The 19,417-nt window shown below is 37.6% G+C and overlaps 1 protein-coding gene across 1 annotated transcript in view; it reads right to left on the reverse strand.

The window, feature by feature from the left end:
* Positions 1-19,417, reverse strand: part of LOC107657055 (nucleolar protein 4-like) — a 122,495-nt gene that overhangs the window by 82,753 nt on the left and 20,325 nt on the right. Inside the window, exons 2-4 of the mRNA XM_016445061.1 lie at positions 13,228-13,383; positions 9,308-9,419; positions 6,663-6,772 (exon numbers count right to left, since the gene is read on the reverse strand). Coding sequence (XP_016300547.1) covers positions 6,663-6,772; positions 9,308-9,419; positions 13,228-13,383 — 378 coding nt within the window. The remainder of the gene's footprint in view (positions 1-6,662; positions 6,773-9,307; positions 9,420-13,227; positions 13,384-19,417) is intronic.

Raw genomic sequence — 19,417 nt, forward strand, 5'->3', positions numbered from 1 at the left:
TATATATATATATATATATATATATATATAGAAAAAATGGGGTAGTGTGCCATTGCTAAAAATGGGAGTGATACAGAAAAAGAAGCAGAGCAAGGAGTCACAGGATAAGGATTAGAAAATGTTAAAAAAAATGGAAGAATAAATGTGAATTTTGGCATTTGACTCAGTGTCACATTGCTTCGGTTCTTAGACGCCCACATCAGTCTACAAAACCACCTGCCGGAAGCACAGAAGAGCAGAAGAGACAGAAACAACACTGGAATAACTGCTGAGCTGTCTATTAACTGCACAAAACATACACAAAAATTACAGCCAAGGTGGAGCAACCTGAACTTTTCTTTTCTTTGCAATAATATTTTGTTCCGTCTCTGTACACATGTGAATTGTGCACAATAGTGTGAATGTTTATTGAAGAATTAAATACCTTTTATTTAGAATTTTTTATTTACTGGAAGCTAAGTGTCATCGGCAGTGAGGCAAGAACAAGTGGCAGTACAAACCTAAAAGAGACATCGAAACCCTAGCACTACAAAAGCAAAAGTAAAGCAAAAAGCACTTTGTGAGATTTGTAAGTTAGTAAGCTGCTCTCTGATTTCAGGCCTTCTGGCAACGTACAGTAACAATAGCCTGCAGAACCAGCTTTGCCAGATCCGGGAAAAAACCCACAACAAAACATTTCAAGACACGGACACATTAAAAAAAAAGTTTTCAAATTAAAACAGTTTAATTATTTAATAATATCCTGATACAACAGCATCTATTGTATAAGCATATAAGGTAAAAATAAATAAATAAATAAAAATAAAAAAATTTGCTAGGGTTAAAAAAGTTACCATATATATAAATGTATGTTTATCGTCATTCAGCAAAAAAACTTTAATATCTTGACTATACACTTGATAAACTTCAATCATGCATTTCTTCACATATGCTGCCCAAATCCATCACAGAATTCCTTAAGTCAAATGCCCAAACCCATTCATATAACATATAGCGACTCTGATGCACTGCATCACCCATTGTCATACTATATCATCAATTCATAACTCTATGATGCATATTTTCATATAGCTAGAATAATGTCATGATCTATAAACAAGTTCAAACACAGATTAAGGGCCACACTGATTAATGACTATCAAATGACTCCAAACCTCAACATGTAGGTCTCACACACACCTAAGTTACACGTTTCTGTTGTTTATTTCAGATGTTATGTGCGTGTCATTTTTTTTTCTTGATACAGATCTTATATGCATGACGACATGTTATTAACAAGCAGAGGACCTTAAATAAACCCAACCGACAGTCCTGCATGGGCTATTTCTGCAATGTGGTTACTCAAAAGTGTTAAATAAAACGAACAAACTAACTAAACAAAAAAGTAATAACACGCTGCTGTCAGCATGTATGCATTATCAATAATACATCAAGCGTGTAAAAGCGCATATTTATCAACAAATGACGGCCACGACTAAAATACTTCAGAAAGAAATATTGACTACTGATAACAATCTAAATGGACGCTACTCCTGTTGCCAAGGTTTCGCGATCGCGACGCGCTAAAGACGTTAAATTAACACGACTTCATTCCGTCAACACACTGTTCAACTTGACCGCCAAACGCGTCGCGTGTTTGTACAGGTTAAACGCCACGGTAAACAATGGCAATGTCGTTTTAACTGTTCAACTTTAAATGTACACGACATAACTCCGTATTAAAAGCCTAACTGAACAAATAAATAAACATAACGACCTTCCCATACGCTCTTTGCAGCACTAGTCTGCTGGGGGGAAAAATATAATAACCTGCTATTTAAGATAATGAATTCATGCCAGCCTAATTGAATCCTTACCTTCACTGGTGTACGCAATTTGTTTTTAATATTCTTCTAAGATCCCGCCCTCGTTGCAAAGCCCCTCTCTCCTCTCCACTCTCTCTATCGGTTTAATATTGCAACAATATTGCTGCGGTCGCGACTCTCTCCAGCTACCAGCCCTGAAGACGGAGGCGGGGCCGGCGGCGCTGACGTCACGCCCCGCTATGAGTACTGTACAGTGAGGGACAGAATCACCAAAACCCACTTTACAGCAGTTCACATCCCCTCCCCTCTCTCTTTCTGCCTCCATCTTCTCCACTGTAAATGCAACATTTGTGCTAGAAATCCATGTTCATATAAAAGCATTTGTTTGCTAAAGCAAGACCACATCACCTTTTCATTTTAAAAAGAAGCACTGTCTCAGCATACTGAAGGCTTATATGGTAGAAATAAGAAAAACCAAGGAACACATCTAAGAATCAGCCTAGTTTTTTTCTATTCCAATACATCAATACAGTAAACTTTCCATCCTGATACTGTCCTCAATTACCCAGTGAACATCTAAGTGCATGACCATACGCATACTTTGATTTATGAGTCACTAATGGAGCCCTCAGGAGAAGCACATACATTCAAAGGAATCGGAAAGTACAATTCATGGCTCATAACACAAACTGCACATTCCAGTGTTTAGAAGCAAAAGTCTGGATGTTATATTTAGACTGACTTTAGGAAATAGATTAACAACATCAATGCGAGAGGACAATGCGAGTCATTGTCTTTTAAGTCGGTTTACAAACTGTGTGATTGCGAACTGGCTATTGTAATGTTTTTGTTTTTCTGAAGATGCAAATGCATACTTACTAATTGTTGTCATTAAGTAGCCATTAAAATAAAATTCTAAGAAATCAAAAGCAGCATGAATACATTAAATTAATCTGTCGGTGTAACATAAATGTCCTTGAGGCTTTAAATTAATTTTTCCACCAGTTTCCACTAACTGACTATCTGGAATAAACCACCAAAACATTACAAAGCAACTTTGTTCAGCTAGTTGGATTGTTAGTTAGCAGAATGAATTGCTTGGTAAATCTGCCACCTACAGACAAAATGGCACAATACAGCTTTTATAAGAACAAATGACACATTCACATTCACTGACACTGCTAGACTTGCCACCTCTGCCATATTAAATTTAGTAGTGACACCACTAATTTTTCAGTGACAATGGAAAAAAAATACATTTAACATTTACAAATACAGCAGCTATTTTTTCAGCAAAGCTGACTATCACATAAAAGAAAACATTGATTATCCATTTAATGCCAGTAAGAATGTAGATGGAATAAAATCTATCTTCTGTTTTCTATGTGACTACAGTAGGCCTAATTTGCTAGAATATTTGAGAATCTCACACCTTTCCCCAGAGAGAGAGAGAGAGAGAGAGAGATAAAGGAGGAGAGAGAATGAAATGAGTTTCCTGAAGAGGAGATACAGCAAATGGAGAAAAAAAGGCCATAAACGATAATGAACATTCCCCCTCTCCTTAATCTCCTCCATCCCCCCTCTGAGAGCCGGGAGTCTGCAGCCTGCAGGAAGGATGCTGCTAATTTCCTTCTTTATTGAATTGAGCTGGACACATGCGTCCTGCTGGGCCGACCAGCCTCCTCGCCACATCCTCTGCTCCTCTGCTCTCACTCCTATGCTCATCAAACGACCTCTTTGGTAATTATTCTGCCTATCTGTGCCATGTGTTTCTCTCGGTTTTCTTTTGCCATTTCTATTTCTCAGTACTTAGTCTCTATTTCTTACTCGGCCTTTGGTACTTTCTGCAAATAAGGTACAAAATAAGACCTTTAACAATGAAAGGTGGGGGTTATCCTTCAAGTGATTGTCACAAGCTTAAAGGGGTCATATGATGCGATTTCAAGTTTTCCTTTCTCTTTGGAGTGTTACAAGCTGATTGTGCATAGATAAGACAAATGTAATTATATGAAATGTTGAATTTTACACTACTAATTATTGGAATTTTTTTTTTAAGAAATTAATACTTTTATTCAGCAAACACACATTTAATTAATCAAAAGTGAAAGACTGATTTCCATTTCAAATAAATGCTTTTGTTTTGAACTTTCTATTTGTCAAAGAATCGTGAAAAAACATGCATCACAGTTTCCACTGAAATATTAAACTGCACAACTGTTTTCAGCATTGATAATATTAGTAAATGTTACTTGAGCAGCAAATCAGCATATTAGAATGATTTCTGAAGGATCATGTGACACTGAAGACTGGAGTAATGATGCTGAAAATTCAGATTTTCATCCCAGGAATAAATTACATTTTAAAACATATTCAAATAGAAAAGAGTTATTTTAAATTGTAAAAATATTTCACAATATTCTTGTATTTACTGTATTTTTTTATCAAATAAATGCAGTCTTGGTGAGCATGAGACATTTTTCAGAACCATTAAAAAAATCTAACCAACCACAAACTTTTGAATGTAATTTAATTTTGAATTAGATTCTCAATTCTTGCAACCATGTTATCAATATTTTGTCTATAAATGACTAAATGTTGTTTAAAACCCTGATTTTTGATGTTGTTATTTTTTAACGCAATGAACATGAACATAAAAAAATGAACTTCAAAATGAAATAAAATTCAAATACAATTTTTTGTCTAAATTAAGCAGTAACTTGGTACAGGCTACTGTAGTAGTACTGTAGGCTTACTGTAGTTGTCACATGTAGTTCATTATAAATGTATATTTCCCATTAAGTCAAGATTTTTTTTTTTATAAAACCAAAACATAACAACAACTTTATATAGTTGTATGATTTTAATTGTTAGACACAGTTGAGGCGGTCAACCTTTGAGGTGGAACAGGCTCAGATCCCCTATTTAAATGACTAGGTATAGTTTTTTCATGTGTTTAAAGCTAGCTTCATACTGTACAGTAGCATATTTTTATTGATAGTGCCTCTTGCGCTTTCAGCTCATCATCCGCTTCTCCGGTCATGCCCCACCCAAAGAAACCAAAACTGCGGTAGGACATTTCACACACACACACACACACACACACACATTTCCTGTCTGCTCCCTACAATTTTCTCAAAGCGAACACTCTCACACAAAGAGTGAATACAGTGATACATGAAAACAAGGTATGGATTCAAAACAGAGTCCTGAACATCATGAGCTTTTATATTAGGGCATTTTATGTAAGAGACTCTTGGAAGAATTTCACAGTATAGAAAGCAAACAACAGCAGTGCACAGGCAGATTCTATAATAATAATGAAATCGCACTGCGGCATGTCTTGTCTTGCATTCAGTACACAATAACAGGAAAATGGAACCAAAATTTGGAGTTTAAAGATATATTTATGTGTACTGAAATCGAAAAGGCCAGCCTAGACCAGTATGAATTCAAGTCCGGGCTGGTTTATAGTGTTTAGTGGTGTATAGGTTAGGTGCCAGACTAGTTGAGGGAACAGCATAGTTATGTTCAGTGAAGCTAGTCAACCAGCAGAGTAATTTTGGTGAAGATGCTTGACCAATGAAGTCTTGCGGGTTAAGTGGGCTAGGAACCTCCTGAGTTAAGCGCCATTCACGCCAAGAACGATAACTCTAAAAATAACTATAACTACAGTCTAGTAGAGTCCTCACCAACGGATGATAATGTTCTGGTTATTATAAGCGTGCGATGGGCCAGCTAACAAAAATGTGTTCTAAGAATGTTTTGCTAACATTCCCAATAGGTTCTGAGACATATTTCTGAACGTTCTCTTAATGTTCAAAATGTCCAGTTTCTTAAATTATTTAAAAACATTGTTTTGTAACATTATGCAAATGTTATGGGAACATTCCATTTTATCATTTTGTAAACATTATAGGAACATTACCTTTGAATGTTCTCGGAACGTTCTGAAACAATTAGTAACATTTAAAAATCAAAATGTTTCAGAAATAAAACCTTCCATGAATGATGTCTAATAACGTTTTTGTGCTAACTTTTGAAAACATTATTAAAGACCAGATAATGCTGAATGAACATTGTATTAACGCACCTGGAAGATTGTTGTTCGTAACTTTGCCAGAACGTTGATCAAAGTAATGAGAGCGTTCCTTTTAGCTGCAGTTATGTCATTTTTCAAGTTCCTGTATTCTAGTTGGCTGTCAACAATCTTTATTGTTATAGTCGTGGTGTGGACTTCACTATTCTCATAGAATTAGAATGATTTCTAAAACTTTATCTTTAACTTTATCTTTATAGTTATTGTCCTTGATGTGAATGGGCCTTTAGACTAACCATGATGATCGCAAGCAAGTGTCTACTGAGTTGAACACATTTCATTGTGTGTACAAACTGAGGTGTACATGACTGTAAGTACGGCTCACCTTCGTTATATTGGCACTTCACCTGTTTTCTCACACCTCAGCTAATTAGCCAGCTGCTCAGAACACTTGTTAATTAGAACAGAACTAACCGCCATTCCTTCTAAATACTATACCACACAAACTCACATCCACCCACCCCACCCACAGCTGGCCTATGTGCCAGAGTTCACATTACTACACATTATAAGCAGTACAGTACACTGACAGTGCCAGAAATACCCAGCTTAGGGTTAGAAAATAGTGAACAGTGACATTTTTTTACCTTCTAATGAAAATAAATAAATGCAAACTGAATTAAAACACCTCCTGTCAGTATGCACAACGCCCACAATGATTTCTGCGCCATCTGGATGGACTGAAATGAGACTTGGCTGTTTACACGCTGAATGTATGTCGCTCAATAAACATGTAGAGATATTAGTGAAGACTGCTGTACCTGCTCGTTGTTATTCATGCTCTGTAGTTTCTTCTGTTTCAAGTAGGTTGTTGTGAGGGGCATGTTGTAGTCTATGAGGTCGGCCGCCAGAGAAGATGGTTGGTTATTCTCTGAGAAAGCATGAGAGATTTACAACAGTGAGGCCATACAAATATGATTATCATGACAGGAAAAGGGAATAATTCTGTTGTTATACCTGAGATTCATATAAAGTGTGTGCGAGTACAGTAAATGTTATTTCTCTAAACTGTCACTAGAGGGCAGTATCTGCCCCAGTGTTTTCTGCAGGCACACTTCTGCCTCAGATTAACAATGCCAAACAGTGCCTAATTATAAAAAAAAATCCATATGCAAATTATATTAATATGCATAGAGGAATGTGTAGAAATTTAAATCCATTCTCTGCCCACAGCTGTTATATTTTCAACCAAAGCCACTGTAATGATGTCCTGTGATTTGTGTGAAAAACCACTGTGAATGTTTGTGTGAAGATCATGATGATAAATACTTCTGACGTTGACAATAATTATGCCTGATTTGTTTAGCGTGTGGTTGTGTGTGTTTATGCACACATATACACTCAATTTTAAGTGCACTGACAGTATATGGTCCTAATGAGTTTCATGTGGTCTAAAACATAAGGAATTCCCAACAATTTCCTTTAGACTTCATGAATGTGGAAGCATTTTTAGTCATATAACAGCCTTCTCATTTATGGATTTTATCAGCTTTGAGTTAAAAGAGCCATGAAGCAACCCATTACCTGCTGATAATCTCACGCACACATACACATGGTAATGGATGAGCTGTTCACTGTGTATTGATCACCCATTTTCTCATTTCATGTGGATTTACCACAACAAACTAAAATAAATCCTTAAGGAACTAGATCACCGCTAAAACCAACATAATAATGGTTAAAGACAAAAATGATTTTCAGATGATTTCCAGTTTTGTCAGGACACTAAAAAGACAGGTTTATTACGCTGATAAAGTTGTTCAATCATTTTTTCACCTGAGACTACAAAAAAACACAAACAAGCTAGCATGAATTACTGAAGCTAATAGTTAGCACCACCCTTTATGAAAAGAACTTAAGCATTCATTTAAAAAGAGTGCTTACTATGGAAATAAAAAGAATATAATTAAGGGTGAACAATGTAATGTTTCCAAACTCTTAATTGCATGTTATTTACAATTAAATGAAATTGTTTTATAGGTTACGTTTATATTAAAGGTTAGTTAGTTGAACTTCAGAGTGATTTTTGACCACTTAAGTAGGACATCTTTACATGTAATTTCATAATTACTTCCGCTGTCTTTGAAGCATGGTAAAACATGGTAACTTTAATGTAATTTGAACTGAAACTTGTATGTCATGTATTTTAAATAAATTTATAATTATTTTGTAAATATTTGTTTAGAAAGTTACAATTTAGTACAATATATTATCTTTAAATTTAATATCAAATAACACACAACAGTTAAAAATTATAATTAAGTACTTTAAATGTGCTTTAGTTTGTTAGTCAAAACATCAATATAAGCATACTTCTTTAAAGCCTGGCGAAAGATTATTAAAAACATAATGATTTAAAATGTACTTTGACGTAAAATGTTTAATTCAACATTATTTTCTCAATATTAAGTACACTTCAGAGGCATTTTGTCTCAATAGTATTATATTATATTATCAGAAATGTGAATAAATGAGCCGATATCAACCACAGTCTGAGTGTCAATTAAAGACAGAGCGAGTGTACAGTAATTAATTACTCTGAATAATTCAGCACTGAACTTTCATACGGCCGGCTGGAGGGGGGGAGGTCTGCGCACCCCCATGGGCAAGAAGCCAATTAGCTGATCTCTTTATGAGCAACACCCAACCTAAGCCCAACGTTGACACAACGCTTTGACAGTTCAGGCCCGGGAGGTGTTGCCTATCTGTGTATCTCAGCGAGCGGGACGTTTGAGGGCAGTTCTTCTGATTGGCAACCCGCAATGCAGGGGTTGGACTAACTGGGATTGCAGTTTCACCAAAATGTAAAAAAAAAAACAGTTTTATCCATTTATTTTTTTCGTCCTAGTGAAAATTTCCCAATCAAATCTCTCCTCCAGTGGATTCCACCCACAATCACTCTCTCTCTCTGTAGAAATAATCTGGTTTCAGAGGCATTTTCTTTGTTAAAAGGCCTGTAATTGGGCTAATTGCAATGTGTGGGGAGGCTAACAGGACACTCCAGTGACTTCAGCCTAATCAGAGGGTGTTGAGATGTGTGTGTATGTGTGTGTGTGTGTGTGTGTGTGTGTGGGTGGGAGGAGGTGTGGCCAGAGGGGGTTTCATTAGCTTCGGGCTGGTGCGACGGGGGGAGCTCGTTACAGGGTGGGCAGGGGACAAAAGGGACAAGAGGGGATTTTCTTAACAAAGAAAATGAGTTATCCAATTAAGCATTATGGGTTTGAATATGTATAAATATATGGGAATGAATGCTTTCTACCTTGTCGACCCTTTGGAAGCAGAGTTAATGAGATGTTCACAAACTGCCTTTGGAGTTCATACCTAAAGCCATAACCCTTACATCTAATGTATTACAGGTTGGCCTGTGTGTGTGTGTGTGTGTGTGTGTGTGGTGTTGGTACGATACCTTTGAACTCTGCACCACTGGGGCTGATGTGCATCCTCTTCTGACAATCTCCACAGCTCATCAGGAAACGGGTCACCGCCTCTCTGGGCAGGAACGCATACATCTCCGCTATCTGACACACAAGCACAAACCGTATTAAACTTCACATCAGGATCGTTTAGACTCACTGATCCTACAAACCCAAACTCTGAGTAGCATAGATTTCACACTCAGTAGAGCCAAAGCTTTTGTGCTTAATATATGGTAAAATGTTTTCACATAAGAAATGATAGCAACAATTAACAAGATGGAAAGAAAAATGCAAAAAAAAAAAAATGCAAAAAGAAATTAACCCTATAAACCCATTGAACTATTTATGTATTTCCTCTTTGAATAAGGTTTACAATGGTTGTGCACAAGAAATCATCTTGTGCAGCTGCTATTACTTGATATGTTAATAATGTTGATTTTTAATTTATGCATAAATGTTGATTGATTGATTAATGTATTCATTATTTATTCTTTTCATTTTTTTTATTCATTTATTTTCATTTTGGGGGAAGTACTTATTTAGCTGCTATTACCTAAAACATTAAAATCTAGATTTTTTTTTATTTATGCAAAATGTTAATTCATTTATGAGTTTATTCATTTCATTTTGACATTTCATCAAATGTTTTGCAGGGGATGTGCACAAGTAACCATTTAACTGTTGTTACTCAAAATGTTAAAATGGAAAATAATAATGATTATTTATTCTTTCACTTTTTGAGATTTTATTGACTTTTACAAGGGACGTGCACCATCCATATTTTTTCTTATTTGTGCATAGTCTTCATTCATTCATTGTTCATTCATGTCAATACCATTGGTAGTAAAGTTTAGCAAAGTTGTGAAACCATTACTGGTGATGTAATGTTGGTGAATAAAACAAAACAAAAGCATTTTCATTAGTAGTCTTAGACTTTTGGACCTCAATGTATTTGTACAAATGCACATATACCCATGGTCTACATTGTCTTATATTCTTTCACATACACACTCTCACAGCCTAACAATGTCATTTAGTATAAAATAGTGCATAATTTGAAAGTTACACACCATTAACTACTAGCACAACAAATCCTCACAGTAGCATTTTTTTACCTCTTTTGCATTATTACCTCTCAAAACTCAGCAGCAAAAAAAAAAAAATCCCTTATACATTTCCTATATACATATATATTTTTTATTTTATTTATGTTTTTACATTTACCCTATTCTTTCTTATTGGTTTAGTTTCTCCCTTCCCAACCTTTCTGCCATGAAACGGGACAAAAAAAACCTCACAGTAGCATTTTTTTACCTCTTTTGCATTATTACCTCTCAAAACTCAGCAGCAAAAAAAAAAAAATCCCTTATACATTTCCTATATACATATATATTTTTTATTTTATTTATGTTTTTACATTTACCCTATTCTTTCTTATTGGTTTAGTTTCTCCCTTCCCAACCTTTCTGCCATGAAACGGGACAAAAAAAAGAGAGAAAGTACACCCCCACACTGTGTCTCGTGTCTCTCTAATCACAAGTCCCTCGTGTCTCTCTAATCTCACATGAGGCTCTAACTAACAAGCATGGGCGGCCATGAAACCACAGCTGGAGGGTATAGCATGTACGCGTGTGCATTACGAAGGCATTAGCTGAACTAAACTGCAGCAGTGATACAAGAGCCAGAAAACCTGAGCTTTCTCCTTTCCAGCACCCTGATTGCTCCAGGAGATCCTAAGAGGAGCAGGCACACAAATCCTGATGCCCAGGGAAAAGCTCTGCTCATGGCCCTGCCCTCCCCTCACACACAGCTGTCAAGCACGAGAGGAAAAAGGAACCGTGTAGGGGACACAATACGTGCGTGTGTATAAAACATCACAGAAATTATGAATGTAACAAAAGCAAAAAACTAAATTATTTATGCATTTATATGCAATAGCTTGTGTGTATAAGATAGACTATATATGCACATGAGAGCAAACATCCACTTTTGTAACTGTCCAAGAGAGGGCAGCAGCACTGGACCTGTGGATGTCAGCATAACCACCAGACCAGGTGAGAGCAGCCCATGCCACTCTCACTTCTTATGTTTCCATGACAGCACACGTGTGATAGAGTTCTAAAGATGTTCACGGCAGACATAAATATATCTTCTAAATATAAACTAAACCCTAACTCTGCCTACAACAATGCAGAGAAAGAAAGAAATGTAGAAAAGAAAGTGCAGAAATACTCAATTCAAGAGAAATATAAATACAGAAATAAAAACGAAGTGCAAAAACATGAGAACATAAGAAAAATTTGAAAATGTAGGAAAACAGTAAATAGAGAAAGAAATTAATACAGATGTTACGATCCAATCCCCAGTCTAGTGTTGGGGAGTGGGAGTAACAGGTTAACTAAAACTCATACGGAAGAAATCAATAAAACGTGGAGGAATCACTCCAGTCCTCTGCTCCAGAAAAAATGCAAACACCACCACCTAGTTTGGCAAACTTACTTTATTTAGGAAAGCCAGAATTGTGGAAGTAATAAATATCTTCAGGAGAGAGCCTGGCCAAAACAACAACCAAAAGAGCAGCTGACTAACAGGAGGAGTACTAAATAACCTATGCGAGTAAAGGAAAAGAAATCAACAACATAAGCTTTCCTCAACTCCCTCACTAACCAAAAACAGGGATAAACAGGAGTACAAAATCAAATGGCACCCTCTCCCTACAGCTTCCAACCTAAGCACAAACCAAAATGAGTTGCATTACCTTTTAATACCGTAACAAGAAAAGTAAGATTAAAGTAAATTTACATACACTATATGGTTACAACGCAATCAGCTAGTCAACAGGGATACAACTCACTTTCAGAAGTATACACTTAACAGATAACTATTTGTTTTACCCCTTCAATCAACAGATGTCTTAAAGAGAAAACACCCAACACAAGTCTGGAGCAGGGGAGAAATGAGCCTCTCCAAACAGGGTTCACTCTGCTCTTTTGTAGCTGTGTTCCGTCTGCAGCACACTCTCTGATGAGCACCACCTGTGGGTAATTTGGAACTGCCCAGCAAGCAGAGAGTGAGAGAGATAGGAGGAGAGAGAGCACACGCACAGGGGACACATAACCACACCCAAAAGGGGGGGAAAAACACCTCAACAATTATTCTTTTAAATACATACATCCTAGGAATGTAACACAGAAAAAATGCAGAAAGAGAAAAAATTCAGAAAACAAAAATGCAGAAATACAGAAAGAAAATAAATTCAGAAAGACAAATCAGACAAAAAGAAAGAAATAAATGCACAGATACATAAAAGAAATACATAAATGCATAAAGAAAGAAAGAAATGCATGATGAAAAATGAAATGCATAATGAAAGAAAGAAAGAAAGCAAGAAAGAAAGAAAGAGATGCAAAAATAAATTCTGCAAAAAGAAAAAGAAAAAAAGCACATATAGATGCAAAAAGAAAGAAAAAATTAAAGAAAAAAACTGAATGAAAAAAGTTTCACAAAAAAACAGAATGAGATTGCAGGAATATATAAAGGGAAAAAAATGTAGAAATAAAAGCAGAAAGAAGAAAGAAAAAGAATCAAAAGAGTCCTACACAGCCTCCAGCTTTCATTTATTGGGTAATGTTGCTTATTCTGACTGATTCACCCAAAATTCACAGAGAAAAGTGATTCTCTGCTACAATTCACACCAGGATTACACACAGCAGGAGCCGCTCGCTTCTGTTCATAAGAATCACAGAGGAAATAAATTAAGCTGACAGAGGAAGGGACACTTTAGGTGACAGCCAGATAAAGGCGGTCAAAAAGGGCCGCACAGGGTATTAAATCTGAACTATACGAGACCATAGACATACTTCCATGTCTGATCAGAGACTATGAGAAAGAAGTTCCTTGCATTACTCACCGCTTTATATGTTTTCTTCTGTCCGGCGTGTTTGGGTGCTTTGGCTGGGTCGGAGCTGATCTCCACGTGCATGGCATAGATGATGTCATAGAAGTCCTCCACCACAGCGACCCTCTTCAGAGAGGAGTTCTCCGGCCCCGAGCTCCCGTCCACACACTAAAATCACACAGAGAAATAGATATACTTACTTCATATACTTAAGCACTGTCACACAAGCAAAAGTGATGTTATTATACCATTGTATTATCTTGAGAGCGTGACAAACACATTCTCACTTCTAAACAGTACGTTTAAAGTCAAATAGTGATTATCACAGCACATAATTCTGTGCTGTAAAACAACAGTGTTTTGGTAATATGATTAGAGATGCCTATTTTATCTTTTGAAATATATTTCCTTAGTTAAATGATTTTTACTTCGTTCAACAGGTTTAATATTAAAATAGTTTCATTCTGTACAGTGTGACTGGTTGAAATAAGAATGCCAGAACAGGTGTGTGTGTGTTCAATACCAGACTCACATTTAGCTGTAAAGGATAGAAAACCTTGTTTAGTAGTAAAGGATAGAAGACTTTAAAGCTAATTTATTTATGTATACAATTTGGATGGGACATTTGCCAATTTAATCATCTTCAAAGCACAAAAGATCACCTATGAGACCAGCATTACTGTCAACTGCTACGGGCTAGTGGCAAAAATTACATTGGCATCTTTTTTTAAATAGGTGCATGTAGTTAAAAAAAAAAAAACATTTAATACATTTTTTTTTTACATAAAGAGTCAAAATGAAATGAAATTCACCTGTCTATTTTGTAAATGTATTTTTTTATGCTATTGTGAATGATTAATTCATGCATATGTTTAATTTTTTAATAAAGGTTTTGGAATGATCTTTTCTCTGGTAACGTATGCCGGTTTAATCCAATCATTTAATCCACTTAAACTCTGTCTCCATCCAATCAACATCCAATGTACAGAACCAAGTCCTGCCTTTTTTGATAATCTGGCTGTGCATCACAATTCGGAAGAAAAGATCTGTCTCTACTTCATTGTGACATTAAGAACAACATTATTTACAATGATGGCCTGGCAAAGGGATATTGTCCTCTTGAACAGAGACAGGGAAAATTAGGAAAAATGAAATATAAACACAATATATTAAATAAGGGTAAATAAAAAGAAATCATTCATAATACAAGAACAAAATGGATTTTTAAAAGTCTAGCTAAAAACAACTCTGCAGTACAGACAAAGGCTTAGATTCTCAGGAGGACTTTTAAGAAGTCTGAAAGAGGAATTCTGGGGAGAATCTCACCTCTCCCATATGAGGAGCAACATGGGAGAGACGAGATGTTTTTCCTCAGAGGAAGAGAGGGTCTGATCACGGTAGATGGCGGACACGATACACTCAAAATAACCACAAATCAAACATCTTGGATTTTTCCTGTATTACTGCATTTTTATCAAAAAAAAAAAAACTTGATTTGAAAAATTACTTGAAATAATGTACTATGGCAGTACCATGGTTCAGATGGTAATACTATGACACAGTTTGATGATCATATTAATATGCTTTGGTACTTGGAAGGTACCTCAAAGAATACCAAAGTATTATCATCAAAAAAATATTTTCCATTTTTTATAGCTTTAATAGTAATGAGAAACATTCCCCCTAAACATTGCTCTGTAATAGAATCAGGTTTAGAGCAGTAAATGGTAGTTTGGGGATCCAGCTCCCATCGGAGGGCCAGCCTCATTACCACGGTAACTGCTGCCGGCCTCATTGGTAGGTGTGTGGGGCAGCAGGGTCGTGTGACACGCACAGGTTCTCCAAGTCAAAGCTGGACTAGCTAACTCAAATCACCATCGGCATGTTCTATTCCTTTCACCGCCCGCATCACATGCAGTGATGCTCTTCACCACCACCACATCCCCCACTCAGACCCCTCCACCACCCGGTACAGGGCCACGGGGTTACCATGGCAGCAAGGGTGTATAGGCAAAGTAGCGTCTCACCGACTCCCATCATTTTAGCGTTAATGATAACATATATTCCCCTTACAAATCATCATGTTGTGGTATATGAATAGTTCTATGCTAAACACGAAACTAGGAAAGCGTTCTGACACGCGATGAACCGCTGAAGTAATAGGACATGCGCTCACACATGTTTACTACTGGATTCCACTCCACTACATTAACTTCAGGAGATAGGACGTGTGCCAGGCTCTGCCAATGTGTGTGTGAGTGTGTGTTAGAGATTCATGCTGCTGTAGCATGATGCCGCCCGGCCTTCAACCCCCCACCCCCCTTTTCCCAGCGTTGCGGGGCACATCAGCGGCCTGGGACGATAGTGTGTGTGACAGCAGCAGCCCAACCACACGCGCCAATGTGGGACACGGGAGGGAGGGGGTCAGCACAGCACCTTCAGGCGCAGCAGACAGGACACTCGCGCACATACTCTCTGCATGCCCATACTAACACACAGGGCGCACCTCAAGGCATTGAGGACAGGGCAGAGAAAGATTCCCCTTCCCCCAATGCCTGTATGGGGTCAAAGTCACCGAGCCCTGAGAGGGTAAAAGCAGGCTGTCCTGCACACACGCTCACAGCCCGATATTAGCATTTGCTTTGTGCCACTGCAACATGGCATCACATATATGGATATAAATCAAGTGCAACTTTATTGCATCAAAAATGAAGACATAATGGCTGTCTAAAACCTTGGTGGGCAGTGCATCATAATGTCCTGTCTACTTAGATGTCTTCATCTGGTGGATTTTTTTTAAAGTAGCATAAATGCATCCTTCACTGTCTGTGATATACCACAATCCTGTGCTGTGTTTGGCTGGAAGAACACAAATGGTATCTGCATGGTAGGGCTGCACGATTATGACAAAAATCATAATTGTCGATTATTCCCTTGCTGCATGGAGTGATTGAAAATAGTAAATCGGTTTATAAATGTGCATTTTTTTTTCTTTTTCTCAACCAATAAATAAACACTGTTATTATTAAAGATTTGCGTCTGATAGGGTCAAAAAAACAAGAAAAAGAAAAATGTTCATCAACTTTAAAAAAGGGTAAAAAGGGTTGACATCAAAAGGCAGTGCGTACAATACAGCATTTAGGGTGTAAATGCACTCATCTTTTGGTAGATGCTAGTCAAATTAACCAAATGTTAAAATGTTTAAAATATATACATTTATAAAAATATTTTACCCACAATGCATCGAAAAAGCTCACTTTTATATTGTTGGGCAGTTTTAACATTTCTATGATTTTAGTGTTGTTTTTGTGCACTTTTTGCACATTACTCAATTTCCATTAAAAGACCGGGCAGGAGGGCACCATTTCAGACACCGTGAAAAACTGCCTGAAATGAGCAGATGAACAAAATGAGCGAGGGGAATTATTCCTTCACTCCACCTCTACCTCTATAAGCGGATGCTTGTGCTGTTTTTAAAGCCTCACACTTTTTCTACCTCCCCTATTCCCATGATTTCTCACATACCCCCCTCCATGAACACCAGCACCTCTAACCCAGAACCTCACTGTCTTTCTCCCTCACTCCATCTCTCCAGGCCCTCGTTCCTTCCAGTAACACCGGATAATTACAGCTTTCCCTCTTTCCCTTTTAATCTCTCCCTCAACACTCTCTCCTTTCTGCTACTGTTTCTCTCTTGCTTCCACTCCCAGGTCCCGGACCAAACAGCCCTGTTGCTAGGAGACAAGCTGGGTCGGAGCAGGAGTGGCAACAACGGCAGCTCCCCCACGTCTCTGCCTCTCTGGAAACAAGGGATGGAGGGATTGGGAAGAGTTCAGTGGAGGGGAGAAGCCCTTCAGACATGTGTGCTCAGCCAAAAGGAAGAGACAGACACCGACCCCCCACCGGCATACAGACGTCCAAGCAAACAATAATGACAAAACTGCAGAAATTCGAACTTGCACACCTGCACAACGAGCTCGGCATTGCAAACTCAGGGTGGAAAACCTGCTGATGGTGACAAACATTTACGGTACTGAAATACGGCAGACAAGGGGCCTGGCCAGACCTGTCTGCCCTAATTTTCAACAACGGGCTTGTACCCTCTCCAGGATGTGTGCTTTCTGTTTTGGCACACATCCAGAGGGCAGAATTGCTTCTCAAGTAAATCTATAGTTTTAAGGACATTTCTGTGTTTTTACTAGAAAACACGACAAAAAAATATTTACGGAAATGAGAGGAAATGTGCGGCATAGGGGGTGTGAAGAGGGTTTTATCTGTGATCGAGCGGATCGAGTGGGAGTGAAATGAGTTTGACTGGGTTAGTGCTAATTGTGACAGGCGGTCACAGTTTATGGGCTAATCTTGGCAAACGGCTGCGTACATAAACAAATTGATGGCTAAATGGAGTCGGTGTGTGTTCACAAGACTAACGAGAGAGCAGGAGGGAAATATCGCACATGCATTTGCTCGTTCCAAAACCCTGTGAGCGTCCCACAGAGGCAGCATTTAAAGGCATCACTGGCAAGCTCCTGACATGAAGACATTCCAAAAAGTAGCAAACTTAATTATGCAGCCTCTTTACTTTTACTTACTCAAAAGATACTTTTGTTTGGCCAGATTTTAAGGCAGCATGTATCCTTTACTGAGAAAGTAATCCCAGAATGCATTGCAGCAAACTCCAAATATTTATTGATTATCCACCTTATTTTTCCTGTAAGTGTGGGAGTGGCCATTTGTAAATTTTATGTGCAAGGCTTCCGGTCTCATCCCCTTCCAGCTATTTTTAGCTGTACAAAACAGCTTGTTTTGCTGCTTGATATTGCAAAGTTGTGTTTCTTACCTTATTATTTTAATGTATTATCTTAATTAGTTTTACCATTTAATGCACTTTGGCTGTGTTTACACTTGGCATTAACATGCGACCTATATCTGGATGTTGTCCACATACACATTGAAAAGACAAGTGTAAACGCACTTCTGATTGGAATGTAATCCGATCAGCGTGTCCTAGGGCTGGGCGATTTGGCAAAAAATGTAAATCTCGATTTTTCCAGAATGTTTGACCGATTCTCGATTTTTTACGATTTTTAACTAGTCAACTTGAAAATGTAACTACAACATGATTCAAGTAACTTTTTCTTTATTCTTTTACCCTCTAGTAAAAAAAAAATTTATATTCCAAGTGCACCACACATGTTGTAAATGTTAAACAAATCACTTGTTAATAAATATCTTTGCAGAAAAGATGCATGAACTACAACCACATATTGTACAAACTTGTCTTATACATATTATGTGTTCAGAAATAATACCAGGAAAATGCTTTTTAAAAATCTCAAAAGTCAAGGTAATTTAAATTCAAAATGACTGAAGGTATACTACCAGTAGACTATTATTAACTATAAATGTTCTTTAAAAACAACAGCAGATTTCAGCCTGTCACCATGATGCAAACATGAAATATTAGACATACAGTAGTAGTTCTTTACAGGTTTTTTATTCGATTGCGCTGATTTTCCATTGTTTTTTCTATGTAAACATGGATCTGTTTGACTGTTGCGCTCGCGTCTCTTGCAGTGTCATGCATGAAACGCCATTCTAAAAACACAGCGCTCAAGTTAAAAGAAGTTCACTCCAATCTTCTTGCATGTTTTACCTATTCCACTGCCTGCGTTGCATCTTTGTCAACACAAAAGCGCATTCTTCTGTGTGAATGGCGCTTAGCGCTATATTTATGGTCCTTCACAGAGCGCGCCACACGTGAGCGGTCAATCACGAGCGCAGACATGCGGTTGAATCGTTCTTTCTCTTTACTGTTAACACCGGCATATTGTCAAAGTGTCTAATTCTAACATTTGGTAATATTTTTATTCAAAATCGCGATTCCTCAATTTCTAAAAAATAAATAGTTGCAAAACAATAAATTTGAATTATTCGATTAAATCGGGAAAATCGCCTAGCCCTAGCGTGTCCTGCTCCAGAGGTAGTCGAGGACGCATTGTGATCAGATCTCAGTGTAATGTAAACGCAATCCAGCCATCGTGTCTGCATTCGCAGGTGGACATCACGCAAAACGTCTCAGGTTATGTATGTAACCATGGTTCCCTGAGTAGGGAACGAGACACTGCGTCCTCTAGGGGTCGCTATGGGGAACGCCTCGTCGTGACCCGTGTCTGAAGCATACATTGAAAAAACACCAACA

The sequence above is a fragment of the Sinocyclocheilus anshuiensis genome, unplaced genomic scaffold, assembly GCF_001515605.1.
Source record: "Sinocyclocheilus anshuiensis isolate Anshui unplaced genomic scaffold, SAMN03320099.WGS_v1.1 scaffold1453, whole genome shotgun sequence".
NCBI lineage: Eukaryota > Metazoa > Chordata > Actinopteri > Cypriniformes > Cyprinidae > Sinocyclocheilus > Sinocyclocheilus anshuiensis.